Source organism: Dendropsophus ebraccatus, chromosome 6 (genome assembly GCF_027789765.1).
Source record: "Dendropsophus ebraccatus isolate aDenEbr1 chromosome 6, aDenEbr1.pat, whole genome shotgun sequence".
Classification (NCBI taxonomy): Eukaryota; Metazoa; Chordata; class Amphibia; order Anura; family Hylidae; genus Dendropsophus; species Dendropsophus ebraccatus.
The window spans coordinates 187,588-214,136 of NC_091459.1; the positions used below are offsets into that span (position 1 = coordinate 187,588).

General features: G+C 46.4%; 1 protein-coding gene across 3 annotated transcripts in view; it reads left to right on the forward strand.

Annotated features, from left to right (window-relative positions):
• SLC22A3 (solute carrier family 22 member 3) overlaps positions 1 to 26,549 on the forward strand; it is a 205,728-nt gene that overhangs the window by 94,018 nt on the left and 85,161 nt on the right. For all 3 annotated transcript variants that reach the window (XM_069974365.1, XM_069974366.1, XM_069974367.1), the window contains exons 3-4: positions 5,883 to 6,037; positions 26,342 to 26,510. In XM_069974365.1, coding sequence (XP_069830466.1) covers positions 5,883 to 6,037; positions 26,342 to 26,510 — 324 coding nt within the window. The remainder of the gene's footprint in view (positions 1 to 5,882; positions 6,038 to 26,341; positions 26,511 to 26,549) is intronic.

Here is a 26,549-nt window from a genome sequence, read left to right on the forward strand (position 1 = left end):
TAATAAAAGTCTGAATCACCCCCCTTTTCCCAGGTTATAAATAAAAGTAAATTAAATAAATAAATAAATAAACATGTTTGCTATCGCCGCGTGCGTAATCGCCCGAACTAATAATTAATCACATTCCTGATCTCGCACGGTAAACGGCGTCAGCGCAAAAAAATCCCAAAGTGCAAAATTGCACATTTTTGGTCGCATCAAATCCAGAAAAAATGTAATAAAAAGCGATCAAAAAGTCATATATGCGCAATCAAGGTACCGATAGAAAGATCACATCATGGCGCAAAAACTGACACCTGACACAGCCCCATAGACCAAAGGATAAAAGCGCTATAAGCCGGGGAATGGAGCGATTGTAAGGAACGTATATTTGTTGACAATGGTTTAAATTTTTTACAGGCCATCAGATACAATATAAGTTATACATGTTACATATCGTTTTAATCGTAACGACTTGAGGAACATATATAACAAGTCAGTTTTACCCCAGGGCGAATGGCGTAAAAACACATTTCCCCCAAATAAACAAAATGCTTTTTTTTTCAATTTCACCACACTTTGAATTTTTTTCTGGTTTCGCAGTGACTTTATGCAAAAATTCAGCCCGTCATTGCAAAGTACAATTAGTGACGCAAAAAATAAGGGGTCATGTGGGTCTCTAGGTGAAAAAATGCAAGTGCTATGACCGTTTAAGCACAAGGAGGAAAAAACTAAAACGCAAAAATCAAAATTGGCTCTGTCCTTAAAGTGTCACTGTCGTGAAATTTTTTTTTGCAGAAATCAATAGTCCAGGCGATTTTAAGAAACTTTGTAATTGGGTTTATTATCAGAAAAATGCATTTTTATCATGAAAAAGCAGTTTGAAGCTCTCCCCCCTGTCTTCATTGTTCTCCTATGGAGAGAGCTAAAGAAAAGACCAAAACAGGACAACAAAGAGTTAATCTACAAATCCCTCACGGGATATCTCCTGTGACAGTCACCAGTGACCTGTCTGAGCTCGGATTACAGCTGTCACCCAGCTCCGTGCCTGTAATCCTCTGTTATCTGCTTTCTGCTGCCGGCTAACTCCCTCCTTCCTCCTCCCCCCTCCCCTCTCCATAGAGCAGACAGGGGACGTCTCCTGCAACAAGTCACAATTTTCAGATTTTTTGGAGTGGATGAAAAAGAGGAAGGAGGGGGGGACCTGGGAAAAGACTTTTTACATGCAGATAATGGCAGATTTGGCTAATAAACCCAATTACAAAGTTTCTTAAAATCGCCTGGACTATTGATTTCTGCAAAAAAAAAAAATACGACAGTGACTCTTTAACCTCTTAAGGACATCGGACGTACCGGTACGTCCTATGTCCTCATTAGCACTTCAAAGCGGGGCCGCGCGGCGGCCCCGCTTTGAAGTGCCGCGATCCCGGGTGCCGCGTGTAGCCCGGGACCGCCGCTATTAGCGGGCACGGTCCGATCGCCGTGCCCGCTAATTAGCTAATCGGAGGCAGCTGTCAAAGTTGACAGCTGCCTCCGATTACCGGAGGCAACGTTTCCCTGGTGTCTAGTGGGGGAGATCGCTCCTCCGGGACCTTGTCCCGGAGGAGCGATCTCCGTTACTGATGCCGGCCGGGGACGCGTCCAAGATGGCGCCGTCCTCGGCTCGGCACTCGTTTGTTTCCGGCTGCAGCAGCCGAAAGCAAACGAGTGCCGATCTCATGGATCTCTGCAGCATATCTATGCTGCAGAGATCTCAATGAGAGATCCAAGTGTATATACTAGAAGTCCCCTAGGGGGGCTTCTAGTATATGTGTAAAAAAAAAAAAAAACATGTTGTTAATAGTAAAAATCCCCCTCCCCTAATAAAAGTCAGAATCACCCCCCTTTTCCCAGGTTTTAAATAAAAGTAAACAAATAAATAAATAAATAAACATGTTTGGTATCGCCGCGTGCGTAATCGCCCGAACTATTAATTAATCACATTCCTGATCTCGTACGGTAAACGGCGTCAGCGCAAAAAAATCCCAAAGTGCAAAATTGCGCATTTTTGGTCACATCAAATCCAGAAAAAATGTAATAAAAAGCGATCAAAAAGTCGTATATGCGCAATCAAGGTACCGATAGAAAGATCACATCATGGCGCAAAAAATGACACCTCGCACAGCCCCATAGACCAAAGGATAAAAGCGCTATAAGCCTGGGAATGGAGCGATTTTAAGGAATGTATATTGGTTAACAACGGTTTGAATTTTTTACAGGCCATCAGATACAATATAAGTTATACATGTTACATATCGTTTTAATCGTAACGACTTGAGGAACATGCATAACAAGTCAGTTTTACCCCAGGGCGAATGGCGTAAAAACACATTTCCCCCAAATAAAAGAAATGCGTTTTTTTTTTTCAATTTCACCACACTTTGAATTTTTTTCTGGTTTTGCAGTGTACTTTATGCAAAAATTCAGCCTGTAATTGCAAAGTACAATTAGTGACGCAAGAAATAAGGGGTCATGTGGGTTTCTAGGTGGAAAAATGCAAGTGCTATGACCTTTTAAACACAAGGAGGAAAAACCGAAAACGTAAAAACGAAAATGGGCCATGTCCTTAAAGGGTTAAGGGGTTAAAGGGGGGAATCCTATGCGTTGTTTTTTTTATTATTATTTTTTTTAAATGCATAGGTTTTATTTCCCCCCCCCCCCCCTTTCCATAACCAGCCAGGCTAAAAACCAAGCAGCAGCGGCCTAATAGTACCAAGGTGTGAGGGGCCATTTATTTTGGCTCTCCCCAGCCTAATAATACCAGCCTGCTACCGCCCAGTCCAGGAACACCAATTTTGACGCTCCGGGACTACTAGCACCCGGCTCTTCCCAGTACCCCTGGTGGCATTGGGTACTGGAGTAATAATGGGGTGGGGGGGATTTGTGTTAGCCATTTTATACCGGCTAACACTAAGTCCCGACTCAGTAATGGATTTTGTCTTTGAGACTGCTTCCACTACTAAGTCTGTAAAGTAATGAAAGAAAACACAACACACCCCCTCGTTGACCATTTTAAAGTCTGCTGGTCATCACCGTAGTCCAAATGAATCCATGTAATCCTCTGCATGTGGGTATCTGAAAAAGAAAGGAGAATAAATGCTCATTACCTAGGAGGCAAACCAGGGCCAATGAGACAATTCTGAACCAAACAAATCTGCACCACAGAAAATAGACCAGGCTTATCCCTGATAGTAAATTGCACTTTACATAGACCAATCTATTCTTGCCCCCTGTCCCCTGCTGTGCTCCCATATAGTAATAATGTCCCCTGCTGTGCCCCCATATAGTAATAATGTCTGGGGAGGGATGGCTACTATGAGGCTACAGGGGAGGGCTGGCCACTATATGAGACTACAGGGTGGACTGGCTACTATAAAAGAGACTATTAGGGAGGACTCGCTACTATATGAGACTATTGGGGAGGGCTGGCTACTATATGGGACACTTGGGGGGGGGCTGGCTACTATTAAGGCACTATTGGGAGGGCTGGCTAATAAATGGGCCAATTTTGGTTGGGTTGGCTACAACATGGGGTAATATTGGGGGGGGGGCTATTACATGGTTTTGGGTTTAGGTTGCTAACACACGACCGATGCGCAGCAGATTTAATGGTGCAGATTTGATGCTGTGTTCAGTTATTTACATCAATTCTGCTGCGTATCTGCTGCGTGTCGCAGCAGAAAATTCACTGCGATACGGTGTGTGTATTAGCACCCGTAATCATATCATAGCAATTTATCATCTCCCCTGTACCCCAAAACGCGTTGTCCCTTGAGACAAATAAATGTGTCTTCAGTAGTACCTGCTTTGGACTTTGTCCCATATCTACTGTCGGCCAATGCCTGTCAAGGTTTCATTTACATCCACCGCTGCCAACTGCGAGGACTCGACACCCCACCATATAGCACTTTATCATAGTGCACACAGCGCTGAGAGACGCACACCACTGACAGTGCCAGGAATACCGCACGCTACTCTGACAGTGCCAGGAATACCGCACGCTACTCTGACAGTGCCAGGAATACCGCACGCTACTCTGACAGTGCCAGGACCGCCGCATTCATGATTCAATAATTATCAAGGTTGGCCCGCGACTTTGTCCAATTTTTTTAATTTTGACCCACAGTGTATTTGAGTTTGACACCCCTGTCATAGGCTGCGGGTGTGAAGGCGTCTCATAGGCTGCGGGTGTGAAGGCGTCTCATAGGCTGCGGGTGTGAAGGCGTCTCATAGGCTGCGGGTGAGAAGGCGTCTCATAGGCTGCGGGTGTGAAGGCGTCTCATAGGCTGCGGGTGTGAAGGCGTCTCATAGGCTGCGGGTGTGAAGGCGTCTCATAGGCTGCGGGTGTGAAGGCGTCTCATAGGCTGCGGGTGTGAAGGCGTCTCATAGGCTGCGGGTGTGAAGGCGTCTCATAGGCTGCGGGTGTGAAATGCCTGCATCCTATGAAAATAGAGGAGCAGGATATTCCCATCTCCTGCTTCTAGGGATGCGCAAAGGAAACATTCCCATCGGAATTCCACAGCCCTCCCGGCGGGTTCTCATTGCCCCCAGGTTGGAAACCACTGCACTAAGCACTGAAACTAATCAGCAAATTGCAAAGAAAGGAAACACCTAAAGGCCATTACTTCAGAGCTGTATTTGTGGGTCATGGAGTCATTTTAAGGAAATGTTCTGTAAGTTAAATTGTGTGAAATGCCAGTGACCTAATTCTGCCCAAACAACTATCCATAACCAATGTAATAAAACCACAAACTCTGTTTACATCATCTAAAAGCGGCACTCTGCCCAGAGAACCTGCTGTGATGCTGCAGAAGCCCTTTACCTTAGGAGTTTATCACTGTTATGATCGCTCTTCTGTTCATCTGCATTCTTCCTTAAATCGATAATTGCCCCTATGCAAATTTGGGGCTTAAGAGCATTTGGGGCATCGCCTCCGACCCGCCCCCATCTGTCCCACCCCCATCTGTCCCACCCCTCCCTCCCCACCCCCATCTGTCCCACCCCTCCCTCCCCACCCCCATCTGTCCCACCCCTCCCTCCCCCTCCCCACCCCCATCTGTCCCACCCCTCCCTCCCCCTCCCTCCCCCTCCCCACCCCCATCTGTCCCACCCCTCCCTCCCCCTCCCCACCCCCATCTGTCCCACCCCTCCCTCCCCCTCCCCCTACCCAACCCCATCTGTCCCACCCCTCCCTCCCTCCCCCTCTCCACCCCCATCTGTCCCACCCCTCCCTCCCCATCCAGTTCCGCCCACTATGAATATTCATGTATGCATAGTGGCCTCTTCACTGCGCATTCGTGATTCGCCCAGCCAGCCTGACATAGTGAGAAGAACCCTGCTGCCGCCAAGTTGTCGTCATACTTACTTTTGTCATTGACCTCGGGGATGATGACAACTTGGCTGCAGCAGAATTCTTCTCACCATGCCAGAACGGGCAGCCGAATCATGCATGTGCGGGGGACCAGCCTGTCTCCGACGGTCAGCTTCCTGGCACAAGTGCAGTGAAGAGGCCACTATGCATATATGAACACGCATAGTGGGCGGAACTGGACGGGAGGGGAGAGGGCACAGGGGGCGGGGTGGGCGGTACAGATGGGCGCGGACCTGACAGGACGCAGTGGTACTCCAGGACGGAGGCAAAGCCTCAAATGCTCTTAAGCCCCAAATTTTCATAGGGGCAATTATTGATTTAAGGAAGAATGCAGATGAACAGAAGAGCGATCATAACTGTGATCAACTCCAAAGGTCAAGGGTCACTGCGGCATATCAGCAGGTTCTCTGGACAGAACTTACTTTTAGGGCCGCTTTAATGTTGGTGACATAACGCAAGTATTCATTGTTAATTTGCCTCCTTTCAATTGTAGATATGGAAGAAAAGTCACATACCTGATCTCGTCTTTTGGAGTCGGGTTGTGTGGAATTGTTGTAGCATTTGCACCAAACTTTTATGTCTTGGTGCTTTTCCGTTTTCTACAAGGTATCTTTGGGAAAGGAACATGGATGACATGCTATGTTATTGGTAAGTACCATGAGACAGCCTTGTTCTTAAGAGTTTTCTCTCCCATCCAGCCCCTGTCTTCCCCATATACAGGAATGTTTGGAACAGTCGAGCAAGCCTGTGATCTCTATGGGAAAGGGAGAGCTAAGCCGCAGCCAGAGAGCTTTATGTTGGTGGATGGTCAGGAGAGCCCCATTCACCTTATACCGATGGCAAAACTGCCACGAGAGGCTGATATGGCCGACAAAAGTGTAAGGTGTATGGGGATCTTTAGGCCATACCTCCCAAGTGTCCCTCCTTTGGAGGGACAGTCCCTACTTTTGACCCTTGTCCCTCTCTGTCCCTCTTTGCCCCTTATATGTCCCACTTTTTGACCTAGGAATTAGATTTACATTAACAAACATTTTATGTTGTTCTAGAAAGTGTCTGGTTTCTTACTGTATAATAGACCCAAACTTGCAGATTATTCCATCATGTGGTGCAAGTTGGATCCTAAACATTGTTATATTCCCATGAGTCATGTGACATTATGGCCGCTGTCACACATCATTTCACAAATACAGTTCTATGGCCCCATACACACAACTGTAGGTGTTATGGATCCATTTTGGGGGGTCATGATCTATGCTGCACAAAATGATTAAGCTGTTGGGCGTCTGTGTCACCTATCTGACAGGGGTCCCTGCAAATACTGACACACATTTGTAATCTGGTTCGCCGTTCTGTAATTACAGACAGCGTTACTGATGTGTGAGTGGGACCTAAGGATGCAGTCACACATATAGGATCTGCTATATATCTGCTGATATCAATGTAACTAAATGCATGCATCAATCTGCAGCAGGTCCAGGATTTGTGATTGCATCAATCTGCGGCAGGTCCTGCATGTGTGATTGCATCAATCTGCGGCAGGTCCTGGATGTGTGGTTGCATCAATCTGCAGCAAGTCCTGGATGTGTGATTGCATCAATCTGCAGCAGGTCCTGCATGTGTGATTGCATCAATCTGCAGCAGGTCCTGGATGTGTGGTTGCATCAATCTGCAGCAGGTCCTGGATGTGTGGTTGCATCAATCTGCAGCAGGTCCTGGATGTGTGATTGCATCAATCTGCAGCAGGTCCTGCATGTGTGATTGCATCAATCTGCAGCAGGTCCTGGATGTGTGATTGCATCAATCTGCAGCAGGTCCTGGATGTGTGGTTGCATCAATCTGCAGCAGGTCCTGGATGTGTGGTTGCATCAATCTGCAGCAGGTCCTGGATGTGTGGTTGCATCAATCTGCAGCAAGTCCTGGATGTGTGGTTGCATCAATCTGCAGCAAGTCCTGGATTTGTGATTGATGCAACCACACATCCAGGACCTGCTGCAGATTGATGCAATCACAAATCCAGGACTTGCTGCAGATTCATGCAACCACACATCCAGGACCTGCTGCAGATTGATGCAATCTGCAGCAAGTCCTGGATTTGTGATTGCATCAATCTGCAGCAGGTCCTGGATGTGTGGTTGCATCAATCTGCAGCAGGTCCTGGATGTGTGGTTGCATCAATCTGCAGCAAGTCCTGGATTTGTGATTGCATCAATCTGCAGCAGGTCCTGGATGTGTGATTGCATCAATCTGCAGCAGGTCCTGGATGTGTGATTGCATCAATCTGCAGCAGGTCCTGGATGTGTGATTGCATCAATCTGCAGCAGGTCCTGGATGTGTGGTTGCATCAATCTGCAGCAGGTCCTGGATGTGTGGTTGCATCAATCTGCAGCAGGTCCTGGATGTGTGATTGCATCAATCTGCAGCAGGTCCTGGATGTGTGGTTGCATCAATCTGCAGCAGGTCCTGGATGTGTGGTTGCATCAATCTGCAGCAGGTCCTGGATGTGTGATTGCATCAATCTGCAGCAGGTCCTGGATGTGTGGTTGCATCAATCTGCAGCAAGTCCTGGATGTGTGGTTGCATCAATCTGCAGCAAGTCCTGGATTTGTGATTGCATCAATCTGCAGCAGGTCCTGGATGTGTGGTTGCATCCTTGAATTAAAGAGAAATGCCTGTAACATTTTCCTAGAGTGAACCACACGTGTCCCTCTTATGCTTTAGGTTGTGTTTCCACATTCATGTTCGGAATGCAGTTCACACCCACATTTATTGACCAAAAGCCACACAATGTTAGTGAGAACAGTGCCCGGCTGGAGAGGTAATGGGGCCTGGTTTCATTCCGAGCGAAGATGTGTAAACACGGCTGAAAATACATTGCAGATCTGCAGCCTATCCCCCACATGTGAGCATATGAAATAAAATAGTGAGCAGCTTAGGTATAACATAAACTTGTAATTGTATACTTACCTGTCCTGCTCCGCCGGGTCCCAGAAGGCCCACACTCTGCTGAATGGCTGCTCAGCATGGACTGTATAGAATCGGTGTTGAGCAGCCATTTTCAGCACATAAGCGGATGTAGTTGAAATGCTGACATCGGCAGAACGCGGGTGGCCTAGGACAGCGGGCAGCTGTGACTGAGCAGGACAGGTAAGTATGTAATCACTATAAAGACCCCTGCAGCCCCAGTAGGATCTCTAATTATAAATTTATTCCAGGAAAATCTTTAGTGCTGTATGGCTTTAAATCAGGAGTGGGGAAACTTTTTCCTGTCGGGCCATTTGGGCATTTCTAAAATCATTTCAGAGTCATACGCTGTACAGCCACTGCATTCAACGTTCTAATGTTATACTGTGCACACTGTGGGGCAAATATTGCACCCCCCTGATGCCCCTGATATTGTACTTAGTCCCCCCAATAATGCCCCCTGGTATTGTACTTAGTCCCCCCAATGATGCCCCCTGGTATTGTACTTAGTCCCCCCAATGATGCCCCCTGGTATTGTACTTAGTCCCCCCAATGATACCCCCTGGTATTGTACATAATCCCCACCCCATGATACCCCCTGGTATTGTACATAATCCCCACCCCATGATACCCCTGGTATTGTACATAATCCCCACCCCATGACACCCCTGGTATTGTACATAATCCCCACCCCAATGATGCCCCTGGTATTGTACATAATCCCCACCCCATGACACCCCTGGTATTGTACATAATCCCCACCCCAATGATGCCCCCTGGTATTTCACCTTATCCCCTCAATGAGACCCCTTAGTCTCTAGCCATTACACTCACCTTTTCTCTCTGCCGCAGCGCTGGCCGGGTCCTATGCCTTCTCCAGTAGTCTGTGCAGGTTCTCTCCTACAGGTGACGTGTGATGTAACAACATTATCATGCGCGGCCTGCAGGAGAAAGGAAAAGACATGCGCTGCCCCGGCTTACAATAGCCGACATGCACAGTGCCCTCTAGAGTCTGCCGGCTGCCGCATTTAGATTTATACTGTACGCAGTCCGTGGGACAGGAGGATGATGTGCGAGGTACATACGTCCGCGGGCCACATCAGAAGTCCTGAGGGGCTGGATGTGGCCTGCGGGCTGGAGGTTCCCCACCTCTGCTTTAAATGGACACAGCCATAGGGACATGTCAAAAGTTCTGACAGTCAGGAGAATGAGTTGGGAGAAGAGCATGGCAGCTGGTTTCACTCCCCAACTTGCAGCCATCTAGACAGTTGTATTATACCCCTATGAGGCTATCTAGGAGATGGATAACAGTAGCTCAGGGTTCCCCACTCATTCTTTATTTTTTTTTTCATATCACAAAATATAAAAACTACATATCTATATCATAAAAATGAAAGTCTGTCTGTCTGTCCTTCTGTCTGTCTGTCCTTCTGTCTGTCTGTCCTTCTGTCTGTCTGTCCTTCTGTCTGTCTGTCCTTCTGTCTGTCTGTCTGTCCTTCTGTCTGTCTGTCCTTCTGTCTGTCTGTCCTTCTGTCTGTCTGTCCTTCTGTCTGTCTGTCCTTCTGTCTGTCTGTCCTTCTGTCTGTCTGTCCTTCTGTCTGTCTGTCCTTCTGTCTGTCTGTCCTTCTGTCTGTCTGTCCTTCTGTCTGTCTGTCCTTCTGTCTGTCCGTCTGTCTGTCTGTCTGTCCTCTATAGACTTCCAAACGCCTGAACCGTTTGACCCCAAATGTGGCCCACAGATACATTGGGTGCCCGGGAAGGTTACAGCGAAGGTCCCGTCCCTGCCAGATGTACAGGAGGGGAGGGGGAGGGGGAAGAGCGGCGCCTCATAGAGATGAATGGGAAAATCTCCTCACTGCAAACACAGGTGATATAATTAGCGCTGCAGCTCTCCAGCAGAAATGGCAGTTGGAGCCTTAGCAACCAATAGGATTACTACTTTCATTTTCACAGGGAGCTGGAATCTGATTGGTTGCTAGGGCAGCTGCCTCACAAAAGATTCACAGAAATAAATACAGTAAAATCCGCTGCGGATCCGGTAGGTGTAAAGGCACCCTAACAGTGTACAGTGTATATACAGTGTATACAGTAAGGGGCTTACCTGCCGGGTGGTGGTGTTGGGGAATGTTTACAGTAAGGGGGTGTTAGGGAATGTATACAGCATGGGGGCTACCTGGGGGGGGGGGTGTATACAGCATGGGGGACTACCTGAAGGGGGGAGTGTATACAGTATGAGGGCTATCTGCAAGGGGGGCAGTGTATACAGTATGGGGGCTACCTGCAGGGTGGGAGTGTATACAGTATGAGGGCAACCTGCAAGAAGGGGGGAAGGGGGGAGTGTATACAGTATGGGGGCTACCTGCAAGGGGGGTGTATACAGTATGGGGGCTACCTGCGGTAGGGTGGAGTGTATACAGTATGGGGGCTACCTGCGGTAGGGTGGAGTGTATACAGTATAGGGATTACCTGCAAGGGGGGGTATAGAGTATGGGGGCTACCTGCAAGTGGGGGAGTGTATAGAGTATGGGGGCTACCCGCAGGGGTGGGGGCTGTATACATTATGGGGGCTACCTGTGGGGGGAGTGTATACAATATTGGGGCGACCTGCAGGGAGGGAGTGTATACAGTATAGGAGTACCTGCAAGGGAGGGGGAGTGTATACAGTACGGGGTCTACCTGCAGGGGAGGGGGGAGTGTATACAGTATTAGAAACTTTGAAACCTCTTCTGTGTTGTCCTCACAAGAATGAAAGGTAGTGCATAAGAGGGCCAGATTATGATGATGCAGGATTGTGTATGCACTTATTATAAGCTGCAGGTTTTCTGCACACACACCTTACTTATGGTCTGCAGTCAGCGGGGGGACCCCCAAACTACACACTTCAGGTATACAGGACCCCAGAACTATACACTACAAGTATACAGGACCTTCACCAACTATATACTACAGTTATACAGGACCTCCACTAACACTGTCAATGTTGTATATAACCAGGCTCAGCATAACACTACCAATGCTGTACATTACCAGGCTGTATATAACACTGCTAAAGTTGTATATAACCAGGCTGTATATTACACTGCCAATGTTGTATATAACCAGGCTGTATATAACACTGCCAATGTTGTATATAACCAGGCTCTGTATATAACACTGCCAATGTTGTATATAACCAGGCTCCGTATACAGCCTGATCACATGACATCTCAGTTTGGCTATTATGTATTTAGGATGTTTAAAGTTTTTAGTTTATTTCTAATGTGCATAAACTACAATTTACATAAACAGCGCAGAACTGTCGGGGTATATAGTGTATATAGGGCTCCTGGCAATTTTCACTTAAACAGAAAAAACAAGGGCATAGATTTGCATATTACCATTCCCTAATACACCCGCCCCCCCCTCCCCCGCCACACACACGAGAGAGAAAAAAAAAAAAAAAAACCCTTAACCCTTTCCCGCACGAGGACGTAACTGTACGTCTTCGCGCGGGTGCGGGCGTTCAGAGCGGGGCCGCACGGCGGTCCCGGGTGCCGCTTGTAGCCCGGGACCGCCGGTATTAGCCGACACGGTCCGATCGCCGTGTTCGCTAATACAGTAATCAGATGCAGCTGTCAAACATGACAGCTGCATCCGATTACCGGACGCAGCTTATCCCTGGTGTCTAGTGGCGGAGATCGCTCCTCCATGACGTTGTCCCGGAGGAGCGATCTCCGTTTCTGAAGCCGGCCGGGGACCGCTCCAAGATGGCGTCGTCCCCGGCTAGGCACCCGTTTACTTCCGGCTGCAGCAGCCAAAAGCAAACGAGTGCCGATCTCATGGATCTCTGCAGCATATCTATACTGCAGAGATCTCTGTGAGAGATCAGTACCCTTATACTAGAAGTCCCCCAGGGGGGGAATAACCCTAACCCCAGGGGGGGAATAACCCTAACCCCAGGGGGGGAATAACCCTAACCCCAGGGGGGGAATAACCCTAACCCCAGGGGGGAATAACCCTAACCCCAGGGGGGAATAACCCTAACCCCAGGGGGGAATAACACTAACCCTAGGGGGGCTTCTAGTATATGTGTATAAAAAAAAAAGTATTGTTATTAGTAAAAAGCCCCCTCCCCTAATAAAAGTCTGAATCACCCCCCTTTTCCCAGATCTTAAATAAAAGTTAACAAATAAATAAATAAACATGTTTGCTATCGCCGCGTGCGTAATCGCCCGAACTATTAATTAATCACATTCCTGATCTCGTACGGTAAACGGCGTCAGCGCAAAAATTCCCAAAGTGCAAAATTGCGCATTTTTGGTCGCATCAAATCCAGAAAAAATGTAATAAAAAGCGATCAAAAAGTCGTATATGCGCAATCAAGGTACCGATAGAAAGAACACATCATGGCGCAAAAACTGACACCTGACACAGCCGCATAGACCAAAGGATAAAAGCGCTATAAGCTGGGAATGGAGCGATTTTAAGGAACGTATATTTGTTAACAATGGTTTGAATTTTTTACAGGCCATCAGATACAATATAAGTTATACATATTATATATCATTTTAATCGTAACGACTTGAGGAACATGCATAACAAGTCAGTTTTACCCCAGGGCGAATGGCTTAAAAACACATCCCCCCCAAATAAAAGAAATGCGTTTTTTTTTTCAATTTCACCAATTTTTTTCTGGTTTCGCAGTGTACTTAATGCAAAAATTCAGCCTGTCGTTGCAAAGTACAATTAGTGACGCAAAAAATAAGGGCTCATGTGGGTCTGTAGGTGTAAAAATGCAAGTGCTATGACCTTTTAAGCACAAGGAGGAAAAAAAGAGAATGCAAAAACGAAAATTAGCCTGGTCCCGAAGGGGTTAAATTAACTTATACTCATTTCAATCTGTGGTCCCTACAACTTATAAAATCTCCTTTTAGCCTTTTGGGAGATCTGCCGTGCCCAATACTCCTTATACTGTTCACCCTGTTGACAAGAGATACCTATTCCCTTTTGAGTCCTGGGTGGATGGTTTCAGGTGGGGGGTAGGGGTATTTTGAGCAAAAAGAACCTTTTTAGGAGTCTGTTAGGACAGCCCCCCAATTGTGCTCAGGTTTGTTGCTGGCCACACACCCTGATTAGGGATGAGCGAACCGAACCGTAACGAACCAGATTCGTTACGAACTTTGCAAAAAGTTCGATTCGTCACCGGACCAAACTTTGAGAAAGTTCGTAACGAATCTGGTTAAAATAACAATAACAAATAAAATCAAAGACATCTTTACAAAGTGATGCAAACACCTCTGGATGCATCTGGGAAAGCAGGGAAACAGTATTAGAGGAATCAGCATTACGGGGTTTGCGATCCTCTGCAGTAATGCCAACTCCCCTAATGGTTAATATATTTAATTAATAAAACACATTTTCATTGTAATAAAGTCCCTTTCGTTGTTCAATAATTTAATTAAAACGAATCCATCATTGTGCAATTAAATATACTGTTATAATAAATATATATAAATAAATGTATATTTATATATATATATATATATATATATTTATTTTTTTACAGTATATTTAATTGCACAATGATGGATCTGTTTAAATTAAATTATTGAACAACGAAATTGTATTACAACGAAAATGTGTTTTATTAATTAAATATTAATTATTACAGGAAGCTCTATTAAGCCGGTAATTCATATTCCCGGTAATAGAGCTCACTGTAATAATTAATACTTTACTTTAATTAAAATGTTTCTTCTAATTATGTTATCACAATAGTATTAGAAGAGCAAAACAAAAGACAAAAGCGGCTAGACTAACCAACAATATTGCACACTCAGTATAACAGGATATCAAAAATAGTTTATTTATACCGACAAACAACAGCAAAATTATTTAAAACCACTTAAAAAGGCCAAAAAGGCCAAGATGCCAATACACAAGTACCCATACAATATTAGGGCAACAAGTAGTGTGCCAGACGAGGGACAACTAGGGGGAACCCTACTATTTTCATAACCAGCCGGGTTCAAAACCAAGCGACAGCAGCCTGGTAACACCAGGGTGGGAAGAGCCATTGGTTTAGGCCCTCCCCAGCCTAAATCTTACCAGCCTGCTGCCGCCCGGTCCAGGAGCGCCAATATTGACGCTCCGGGACCACTGGCACCCGGCTCTTCCCAGTACCCCTGGTGGCATTGGGTACTGGGGTAATAATGGGGGGTTAGTGTTAGCCATTTTATACCGGCTAACACTAGGCCCCAACTTAGTAATGGATTCCGTCTATTAGACGGCTTCCACTACTAAGTCTATAAAGTAAAGAAATAAAGACAAGACACAAGTGAATTTTTTTTTATTCAAATAAAAACACCCCCACACCCCTCATTGGCCATTTTATAAAAAAAATAAATAAATCAAAACAACCGCTGGTCATCGTTGTAGTCCACCGAATCTGAGGTAATCCACAGGATACCGATATGTGAAAAACAAAAAAGGGAGAAACACACAAAAAACACACAAACAGGAGCACAACACCCATCATTGTGAGCGGTGTTGTGCTCCTTACAGTATGCAGCATCTTTACAGATCGCTGCTTACAGTCTGGCCCCCAAGGGGTTAAGGGAGGATGCATTGCATCCCCCTTAACCCCTTGGGGGCCAGACTGATGTCAGACTGCACCCATCCCAGCAAGGAAGGGGTTAAGTGACCCCCCCCCCCTTTCTTGCTGGGAGGGGTGCAGTGCTGGGGAGGGGGTGGGGAGAGCTCTATACTCACCCCGATGTGTCCTCTTCGCTGGTCCGCAGCACAATGAAGTCACTGTACTGCGGACGGCTCTTTATATGTGCGTACATATGATTCAAAATGTTTCTTCTAATAATGTTATTGTGATAGCATAATTAGAAGAAACATTTGATGTTTTAATTAAAGTATTAATTATTACAGTTTGCTCTATTACCGGGAATATGAATTAACGGCTTAATAGAGTTTCCTGTAATAATTAATATTTAATTAATAAAACACATTTTCATTGTAATAAAATTAATTTAATTCAATAATTTAATTTAAACGAATCCATACTTGTGCAATTTAATATACTGTAAAAAAATAAATATATAAATATACATTTATTTATATATATTTATTTTAACAGTATATTTAATTGCACAATGATGGAATCATTTTAATTAAATTATTGAACAATGAAAGTGACTTAATTACAACGAAAATATGTTCTAATTATTAAATATATTAACCATTAGGGGAGTCGGCTCTGCATTATTGCCGATTTGCTGGCTATTTTTTTTTTCACTATTTTTGCACTTTGATTTTTTTCCACTTTTTTCATTGTAATAGCAACTGCAACTACACGAAACTACATGTATACCCTATCCGACTCGCACTATTGTAGCTGCAATTATTCAGCCGTTATTGCAAGGTTCGTTTTCGGTTTGGTTAGTCAGAACCCGAATTTCAGGAAAGTTCGGGGGATTGAACCGAACCGAACTTTTCAAAAGTTTGCTCATCCCTACCCCTGATATTAAGTTGTTCAATAATGACCCAACCCCTCCATTGTTATTATATCCTCCCAACTAGAACCTGGGGGCATCCTCCCCCACTGCCAATCCAATAACTTTCTCTACCCGACTTTTCATTAAATTCCAATAGACCTGTATGCTGGAACACTCTCATAAAAGGTGAAAAAAATCGGCTTCAGCTAAGGGCGCACTTCGGGCAGTCAGGAGTAGTGCGACCCCCCCCCCCCCTCCTATATAGGTTCCTTCGGTGATAGATATAATCTATAGAGAATCTTCAGTTGTATCAGTCTGTGGGCAGGGTTCACACATAATGTATTCCAATTCTCAATTCCCACTTCTCTCTAGATTTTATAAGAGCCCGCCCCCCTCTCCTTCAATAAACAGATATAGATCTTTAAAATTTTTACCCTGCATAGGGGACCTCCGATAACCAAAAAAGTTATATGTATGTACACACCACATTCTTTTTATTAAGGGTAGAATTAAATGTGTGTCTTAATTGTATATATCTAAACATATGTGTCTGTCAGTGCATATTTCTGTTTAAATTAGGTAAAAGATAGGTATTTCCCATCCACCACCATTTGTCATCTATATTTAACACATTTTAAAACCTAGAAATGAAAATCCTGAAGTTTCCCCAACTCTACCAAGTGACTATTCCCACCATATGGGGGACCCCCTTTAATTTTACACAGCCTTCTAAGTGCTTTCCACCTCTTAATATAGAAATCCACATGTTATAATATTTTTGTGCCTCCTACCCCCCCCCCTCTAATTCTATAAAAAAATCCTCATAGTCAGACTTTTTGCTCTGTAATATAAATTGGATTATAGGAGAAGATCTCCATTTCATAGACGTCTGAGCCCCCATAGCTAGACAATACAATCAGAGATCGGGCAGGGCCATCCCTCCCTCCCCCAGACCTTTGTGTCCAGTTAGGAGTTATTTTTTTCCGCCCTCCCACATAGTCCAAATCCCTCCACCTCACTTGATTCTCTCATCCTTATGGCCAAGGACTCTATAACAAAAGAACAAATAGCAATGGAGATGGGGGACATCCCTGTCTTCAAAGCCTCCCTAAATTAAACCAGTTAGTGGTCCTATAATTATGGCCCAAGCCTAAGGCCTCAAGGACCTTCCAGAGGAACCCCTACTTCCAGAGGAACCCCTACTTCCAGAGGAACCCCTACTTCCAGAGGAACCCCTACTCCATCCTGTCAAGCGCCTTCTAGCATCTAATGACAGGATGGATCGGGGAACCTCCAATTCAAGCTGAATATAAGCTGAATTCAAGCTAATTTAAGATCTTCCATTGTAATAGGGCATCCAACGCCTGGATCTGGTCGCAGCCCAGCCTCGGCATTGCCAATTGGTAAAGGTATTCGGATATTTCTGTCACACTTCCCTCCCCCTCTGTGGAATAAAGTTCACGAATGACTGGATCGACCTCACCAGGAGAACAAGTTGCCCCCATCCCTATTGTATAAAATCACTATAGGATTCTTAGTTTCTTGTGTATGATTTTTGCTAGGAACTTTCCGGGTTTACCTGACTTTATGAAACCCTCCGTCCGAAATCTTTTAAAGAATTAAGAATTATGTTGTGTCTTATTAATCAAAAAGGATGAGTATTCATTCCGTGCCAACTTAACCCCTTAGTAACCGCTGATACGGCTTTTTACGGCGATGGCAGAAAATAATGCAGCAGCGTCGGTAAGGCACACACCCAGTCCTCTCAGTTACCAGAGGTAGCCAAGGGGTCGGGGCAGTGTGTGGGGTTATCATTATAACGGCAGCCACCGGTACCAGCGCCGCTGCATCCTTTCATCTCCCCTCACTGTGAATCCACGGTGAGAGGAGATAAAATAAATGCCCCCCTGATTAACCCCCTAGTGGCCAGTAACTTACCCTCCCTTCCCCATCACATCCAAGATGGCCGCCACCATCACTGTCAGCAGACTGTCTGTTCACAGTGATGGGGAAGAAAAAACAATCCCTGGAGGTGGCGGAAAGCATGGTAGTGATTGGGGACCATCCTATGTAATCCTGGCACAAGCGATCAGTGGTATATAGTATATACCGCTGAATGCTTGTTCCATATGCTGTTTCCCCCCGCTTACCAGTTCTCCGTGGAGCAGGGAGATCCTTCCTCTTTGGCGTCTAGGTTGCCTCTGAGGTGCGCATGCGCTTCAGAGGCAGTAAATTCAAAAAATCTAAAGTGACAGGGACCAATTTGGACCCTGTCACTAAACTATGATTAATATGATACAAGATATCACAGTGATCATAGTAATATAGTAAAAAACTAAATGTGAAAGTGAAAAAAACAAGTGAAAAACATACAAAAAACCACACACTTTTATAATATTAATTGCTGTGTACTCCCAGAGTACCCATAACCCCCCCCCAGATTACACATAACCACCCCCCCAGATTACACATAACCACCCCACGTTACCCATAACCACTGCACATTGCCCGTAACCATTCCAGATTGCCCATAATCACAACAGATTATTCATAAGAACTCCATTTTACCCTGAACAGCCCCAGATTACCCCTAACCACCACAGGTTGACTGTGAGTACTGCAGGTGTCCAGTAACCAGCCTGTAACCACCCCAGACTGTCCATAGCCACTCTACCTATAACCACCCTAGGTTGCCCATGAGCACCTCAGGTGACCCGGAACCACCGCAGGTCACCCCTAACCACCCCAGATAGTCTGTGAGAACCTGCTTTACAGATTTTGGGATGCTTTTTCTCTCTTGTTCCTTGTGAAATTGAGAAATTTTTAAATTAAACATATTATTGGAAAATTTTAATTTTCCAATTTTTTGCGTCTTAATGGCCAATACTTTCCTCAAGCATCTGTAGGGTCAAAATGCTCATTATAGACCTAGATTAATTCTTTAAGGTGTGTAGTTTCCAAAATGGGTTTATTTATGGGGGTTTCCAGTATACAAGCCTCCTAAATCAATTTAAAAAATGAACTGGTTCTTTAAAAAAAATCAGTTTTAGAAGCTTTCATGAAATTTTGATAATTTGCTGATACATTTCTAAGCCCTGTAACACCCCCAAAAGGTAAAATATTTAGTTTCTGAAATTATGCCAGAATAAAGAAGACATATTGGTAATGTGACCTAGTAACTAATTTATGTGCTCTAACTTTCTTTTTTTTAGAAGCAGAGAATGTCAAAGTTCTATGCTAACTTTTCATATTTTTCAGGATATTTTGATGATTTTCACACAAAAAAAAAACCTAAAAAATAGTGACCAAATTTTGCCAGTAACATAAAGTACTACATGTTACAAAAAAAAAACTGTCTCGGAATCTCTAGCAAACATTAAAGCATAACTGAGCTATAGGCGCATAAAGTGAGACAGGTCTTGAAAAATTAGCCTGGTCATTAAGGACCAAACTAGATGCAGCACTAAGGGGTTAAGTACCTCCCCATTTTCTCTGGATGGTAAGCCCACAAACCTCCCTTCTGCCGCCACAACATCCTGTTTAAGTTTATTTCCCTAAACAGAATTCCATGTAGATTGGCCTTCATAGTGCCCCATACAATAAAGAGATTGGCTTCCCAAAACAACTTAATTTATCCCTAATCTTATCCTTATGATCAATAATGGTCAGCCAATATGGGTTGAGCCTAAACCCCCGACCACCCCTAGAACTACACCATGGGCCCATAATACAAATCACCAACGGTGAATGATCTGATACGGATCTGACCTCATATGAAACTCTACAGACCCATCTCAGCATCTGCTCGTTGCATAGGGCCAGATCTATACGAGATTCAGTCATATGTGTGGTGCTAAAACATGAAAAAGCCACTGAGATTAAGCCTCTAGTCGACGACCCAGTTCTCACCAATTGTTCAAAGTCTGTGGGCTTGGACACTGTGAGGGAGCCCAGAGAGAGAGAGCATGAAATGACGCAGTTTCAAGTAAGAGAAGTGTTCAGAGGGGGGCAGATCATAACTCTCCACTAATCTCTCGAATGAAAGCAGGGTGCGGGTTAAAGGTTCCACCACATCTACAAACTGCAACAACTTCTTAGCTGACCAAGTCGGGACCATCAAAGACGCGAGGCCCAGGGCAAAGTCTGTGAAAAGCAGGAACAAGTTGAGCGGGGAGATTGCAGAATATAACCAGAACTTGGAACCGCAGGTAGACCAAATATGCAGGGTAAAGCGCATGGGGCCCAGAAGAGACAGGTGGGAGGTTCTTGGAGGAGAGGCATGCCACAAAAAAAGTGTGGGTGGAAGGGAGCAAACCATAATTTCTCTATCCAGGTCCAATGCTTATATGCAGAGTAAGTGGACCAAGCCGCAAACTGCCTTAAGTGTGTTGCCCAATAATAGTGCATCAGGTTGGGCACTGCCAGCAGGGGCGGATTAACTTTACCATAGGCCCCAGGCTGTTCACCAAGCCTAGGCCCCCCCACCCCACTGTAACTATGGCAGCACTAGCCTGGGCCCCCCACCCCCCTGTAACTATGGCAGCACTAGCCTGGGCCCCTCCACCCCACTGTAACTATGGCAGCACTAGCCTGGGCCCCTCCACCCCACTGTAACTATGGCAGCACTAGCCTGGGCCCCTCCACCCCACTGTAACTATGGCAGCACTAGCCTGGGCCCCCCACCCCACTGTAACTATGGCAGCACTAGCCTGGGCCCCTCCACCCCACTGTAACTATGGCAGCACTAGCCTGGGCCCCTCCACCCCACTGTAACTATGGCAGCACTAGCCTGGGCCCCCACCCCACTGTAACTATGGCAGCACTAGCCTGGGCCCCCCCCACCCCACTGTAACAATGCGGCACTAGCCTGGCGTTCATAGTACAGGACAGATAATGTCATGTCCGGAGGGAAGGTCTGGCTAGTTCACTGACGTCGAGACATGTGATGGTGTCTCTGCAGTGTTCTTTTGCATATTCGATTTCCCAGGGGGCAATGTTCTAGAATACACTGACGTTGAGACACGTGATGGTGTCTCTGCGGTGTTTTGGTTGATCTCCCTGAGGTCAACCAGCGTCCTTTTGCATGCACTTACTAGTCATTGCTCCCACTAGCCAGAAACCTACTCCACACTGATGAGGGGCAAAAACCCCGAAACGGCTGTCTGTGGATGGATACCTTGCTGAGGTGGTTTCCTTGACTGGAGAACGCTTTGGCTTGGTTGTTCCTTCCCGGAGGGAAGGTCTGGCTAGTTCACTGACGTCGAGACATGTGATGGTGTCTCTGCAGTGTCTTTGCATATTCGATTTCCCAGGGGGCAATGTTCTAGAATACACTGACGTTGAGACACGTGATGGTGTCTCTGCGGTGTTTTGGTTGATCTCCCTGAGGTCAACCAGCGTCCTTTTGCATGCACTTACTAGTCATTGCTCCCACTAGCCAGAAACCTACTCCACACTGATGAGGGGCAAAAACCCCGAAACGGCTGTCTGTGGATGGATACCTTGCTGAGGTGGTTTCCTTGACTGGAGAACGCTTTGGCTTGGTTGTTCCTTCCCGGAGGGAAGGTCTGGCTAGTTCACTGACGTCGAGACATGTGATGGTGTCTCTGCAGTGTTCTTTTGCATATTCGATTTCCCAGGGGGCAATGTTCTAGAATACACTGACGTTGAGACACGTGATGGTGTCTCTGCGGTGTTTTGGTTGATCTCCCTGAGGTCAACCAGCGTCCTTTTGCATGCACTTACTAGTCATTGCTCCCACTAGCCAGAAACCTACTCCACACTGATGAGGGGCAAAAACCCCGAAACGGCTGTCTGTGGATGGATACCTTGCTGAGGTGGTTTCCTTGACTGGAGAACGCTTTGGCTTGGTTGTTCCTTCCCGGAGGGAAGGTCTGGCTAGTTCACTGACGTCGAGACATGTGATGGTGTCTCTGCAGTGTTCTTTTGCAGATAATGTCATGATGTCTTGATATGTGCAAAATTGCCATAAAAAAACTGTGATTTTTTGCAAATCATGGCGGAAGTGTAGCCAGGAGACAGTACACCACTGAAAGTATAAGCTCAGGGCCCCGGGCTGCCGCCCGAAACGCCCCTATTATAATCCACTACTGACTGCCAGACCTACACAGGACCTACCACTCATCATAACTGACTTGGGGATACGGTGACGTTTTGAGACCCAGATGAATTTAAATATATCCCTTTGCAGTGCCCTAAGCTCACGCAAGGGCACCCGCACCAGAAGAGTTTCAAAGTAGTAGAGGAGCTTGGGTAGAATGGTCATCTTGACCGAAGCTATACGACCCAATAGCGAAATATAGTGGGAGGACCATTTAGTGAGCAAAGATTTGAGGTCTCTAAATAGAGCAGGATAGTTAGCGGAATATAGTGAGGAGTATGTGCGTGTCAGTATTGGGTTATTATCCATCACATAAATAGTCACATGCTGGAGACATACACATACATCATAGTAACATAGGCTGAAAAAATACCACTATCTAGTTGAGCCAGTTGTTGATCCAGAGCATGAGGTGTTATGGCGCTCTGATCTCGGCTGGTGCTTCTGGGTTTGGAGTTGTCACATGACAGGCCTGCTCAGCCAATCATCTGCCTCCAAACTTTGGTAATGCTGGGGAGCTGTCTCCTACACCACTAGCTGAGATTACCAGATCATCCCCCACATGTGTCTAAGGGGCTGTTCACACTACTCCTCCACAATGGAACCCAACAGACCCTGCTATAAGTCAGTGAGTCTGTCGGTTGTTGACCGCTGTTAACAGGTCTAACAAGTAACAGAAGCCATGACAATGGGGTGAACATTTTTTGGTGGATTGGCATAAGCCTTAAATATCAGCCCTATTACCTAGCCACAAACATCGGCAATGCCCCAGACATTCATATCGGCCTTATAACCAACGTAAACATCAGCAACCCCCCAGACATACATATCAGCCCTATTACCTAGCCACAAACATCGGCAACCCCCCAGACATACATATCAGCCCTATTACCTAGCCACAAACATCAGCAACCCCCCAGACATACATATCAGCCCTATTACCTAGCCCAAAACATCAGCAACCCCCCAGACATACGTATCAGCCCTATTACCTAGCCCAAAACATCAGCAACCCCCCAGACATACATATCAGCCCTATTACCTAGCCCAAAACATCAGCAACCCCCCAGACATACGTATCAGCCCTATTACCTAGCCACAAACATCGGCAACCCCCCAGACATACGTATCAGCCCTATTACCTAGCCACAAACATCGGCAATGCCCCAGACATACATATCAGCCCTATTACCTAGCCCAAAACATCAGCAACCCCCCAGACATACGTATCAGCCCTATTACCTAGCCCAAAACATCAGCAACCCCCCAGACATACGTATCAGCCCTATTACCTAGCCCAAAACATCAGCAACCCCCCAGACATACATATCAGCCCTATTACCTAGCCGCAAACATCAGCAACCCCCCAGACATACGTATCAGCCCTATTACCTAGCCACAAACATCGGCAACCCCCCAGACATACGTATCAGCCCTATTACCTAGCCACAAACATCGGCAACCCCCCAGACATACGTATCAGCCCTATTACCTAGCCACAAACATCGGCAACCCCCCAGACATACATATCAGCCCTATTACCTAGCCGCAAACATCGGCAACCCCCCAGACATACGTATCAGCCCTATTACCTAGCCACAAACATCAGCAACCCCCCAGACATACGTATCAGCCCTATTACCTAGCCACAAACATCGGCAACCCCCCAGACATACGTATCAGCCCTATTACCTAGCCACAAACATCGGCAACCCCCCAGACATACGTATCAGCCCTATTACCTAGCCACAAACATCGGCAACCCCCCAGACATACATATCAGCCCTATTACCTAGCCGCAAACATCGGCAACCCCCCAGACATACGTATCAGCCCTATTACCTAGCCACAAACATCGGCAACCCCCCAGACATACGTATCAGCCCTATTACCTAGCCCAAAACATCAGCAACCCCCCAGACATACGTATCAGCCCTATTACCTAGCCACAAACATCGGCAACCCCCCAGACATACGTATCAGCCCTATTACCTAGCCACAAACATCGGCAACCCCCCAGACATACGTATCAGCCCTATTACCTAGCCACAAACATCGGCAACCCCCCAGACATACATATCAGCCCTATTACCTAGCCGCAAACATCGGCAACCCCCCAGACATACGTATCAGCCCTATTACCTAGCCACAAACATCAGCAACACCCTAAGCACAAGACAAAGTTTCAAGAATGATGAGGTTATATTATACATAGTTGCAATTTACTTCATTTTCTTGCCTGTTTTCCATATAAAGTACAATGCTATACATCCGGCCACTAGGTGTCTCCCTTACTGGATATCTGTAGTCGGTGCTCCATCACTACGGCCATTTGGTCTTCAGTAACAGAAAAAAAGAGACCAAATGCAGAAAGTAATGTCAGTTGGCCCAGTGAGGATGAATGGTGATTGCACCCCCCCCCCCTGTGCATGCTTCCTGTACACACCCTGTATACGCCCCCTGTGCATGCTTCCTGTACACACCCTGTATACGCCCCCTGTGCATGCTTCCTGTATACACCCTGTATACGTCCCCCGGTGCATGCTTCCAGTACTCACCGTGTATACACTTCCTGTGCATGCTCCCTGTACACACCCTGTATAAGCCCCCGTGTGCACCCCCTGTACACTCCTCCTGTGCACGCCCTGTACACTCCTCCTGTGCATGCCCTGTACACACCCCCTCTGTACACTCCTCCTGTGCATGCCCTGTACAAGCCCCCTCTGTACACTCCTCCTGTGCACGTCCCCTCTGTACACTCCTCCTGTGCATGCTCCCTGTACACTCCTCCTGTGCACGCCCTGTACACTCCTCCTGTGCACGCCCTGTACACTCCTCCTGTGCACGCCCTGTACACTCCTCCTGTGCACGTCCCCTCTGTACACTCCTCCTGTGCACGTCCCCTCTGTACACTCCTCCTGTGCACGTCCCCTCTGTACACTCCTCCTGTGCACGTCCCCTCTGTACACTCCTCCTGTGCACGTCCCCTCTGTACACTCCTCCTGTGCACGTCCCCTCTGTACACTCCTCCTGTGCACGTCCCCTCTGTACACTCCTCCTGTGCACGTCCCCTCTGTACACTCCTCCTGTGCACGTCCCCTCTGTACACTCCTCCTGTGCACGTCCCCTCTGTACACTCCTCCTGTGCACGTCCCCTCTGTACACTCCTCCTGTGCACGTCCCCTCTGTACACTCCTCCTGTGCACGTCCCCTCTGTACACTCCTCCTGTGCACGTCCCCTCTGTACACTCCTCCTGTGCACGTCCCCTCTGTACACGCCCCCCCGTGTACACTCCCCTGTGCTGAGTAACTCATCTAAAGGCTCCGCCCACCGGCTCAGGGTGAGATGCAGAAGCACAATCATCACAATGAGGCACTAAATGGGCAGATGAAGCTGGAAACTAACAGCATGCATAAGGCTATAGATTTGCAGGGGTTTCAATTTTTTGTCATGGCAGGTGCACTTCGCTGACATTAATCTTCTGATCTGAAAGCACCAGGGATAGATTCCATCCTCTCTTCTTCCTGACCTAGATTGTTCTATACAATACAAGTACAGTGGTAACTTGGTTTAAGAGCTCACAGTTTTTTAAAATCGTGACTTGGTGTAAGAGCATTGCTTTGGTGTAAGAGCTCCCTGTACTGGGGGGAGGGGCATGGTCTGCATAGCGGGGTCTACAGCCCTGTACTCTGACCCAGGAAGTCTCCCTCACCTTCCAAATCATAGCAGATCCACTTCAGGCTGGGGCTTACATCAGGGGACAGGACTGTGTGTGGGGGGGGGGGTAATCTCTCCATAGCTGTAACCCCTCTCTCCCCGGACAGAGAGCGCTGCATGTATGTGCCCACATCTGCCCTGCTCATTCCTTCCTGCTCCCTGCAGTCTCTGTCAGCCCTTGTGTTTCCCATCCTCTCCATTACTGTACAGTAACTTATATATCACAGATTCTGCTGCTTCTGAATGTTTGTTTCATTTGTGTTACAAGTTAATCAGAATAATAATTATTTTTGGGGTGTGAAACCAATTGTCTGCATTTCTATGATTTCTTATGGGAAAATTTGCTTTGGTGTAAGAGTGGATTTGGATTACGTGGTCCTGGAATCAATTATGCTCATAATCCAAGGCGCCACTGTATAATATTCAGCCATGAGTCCTTGCCATTACCTGAGGGATGTCTTTCAGTCTTGCTGTACACTAATTGCTGAGGGTCATTGATCATGGACCATGAAGCCCTACGTTTCCTCTAATTTCGTGGTAGCGTGGACTCCACTCAGGGCCAGAAATGATCTTACCCTATTAATAGTAAAGATCCATTATATATGGCAATGAGGGTTCTATATGTTTATCAGACACTTTATAACTCCTGTTTGTCTTTTCCCCCACAGTGACGGAGCTGGTGGGATCCAAGCAGAGACGCATCGTTGGGATTGTGGTTCAGATGTTTTTCACGCTGGGAGTCATGATCCTTCCGGGCATTGCTTACCTGATCCCCACATGGCGGGGCATTCAGCTGGCCATCTCACTGCCAAACTTCCTCTTCCTTCTTTATTACTGGTAATGATTACTTTATACACTTATAGATATTGATAATTC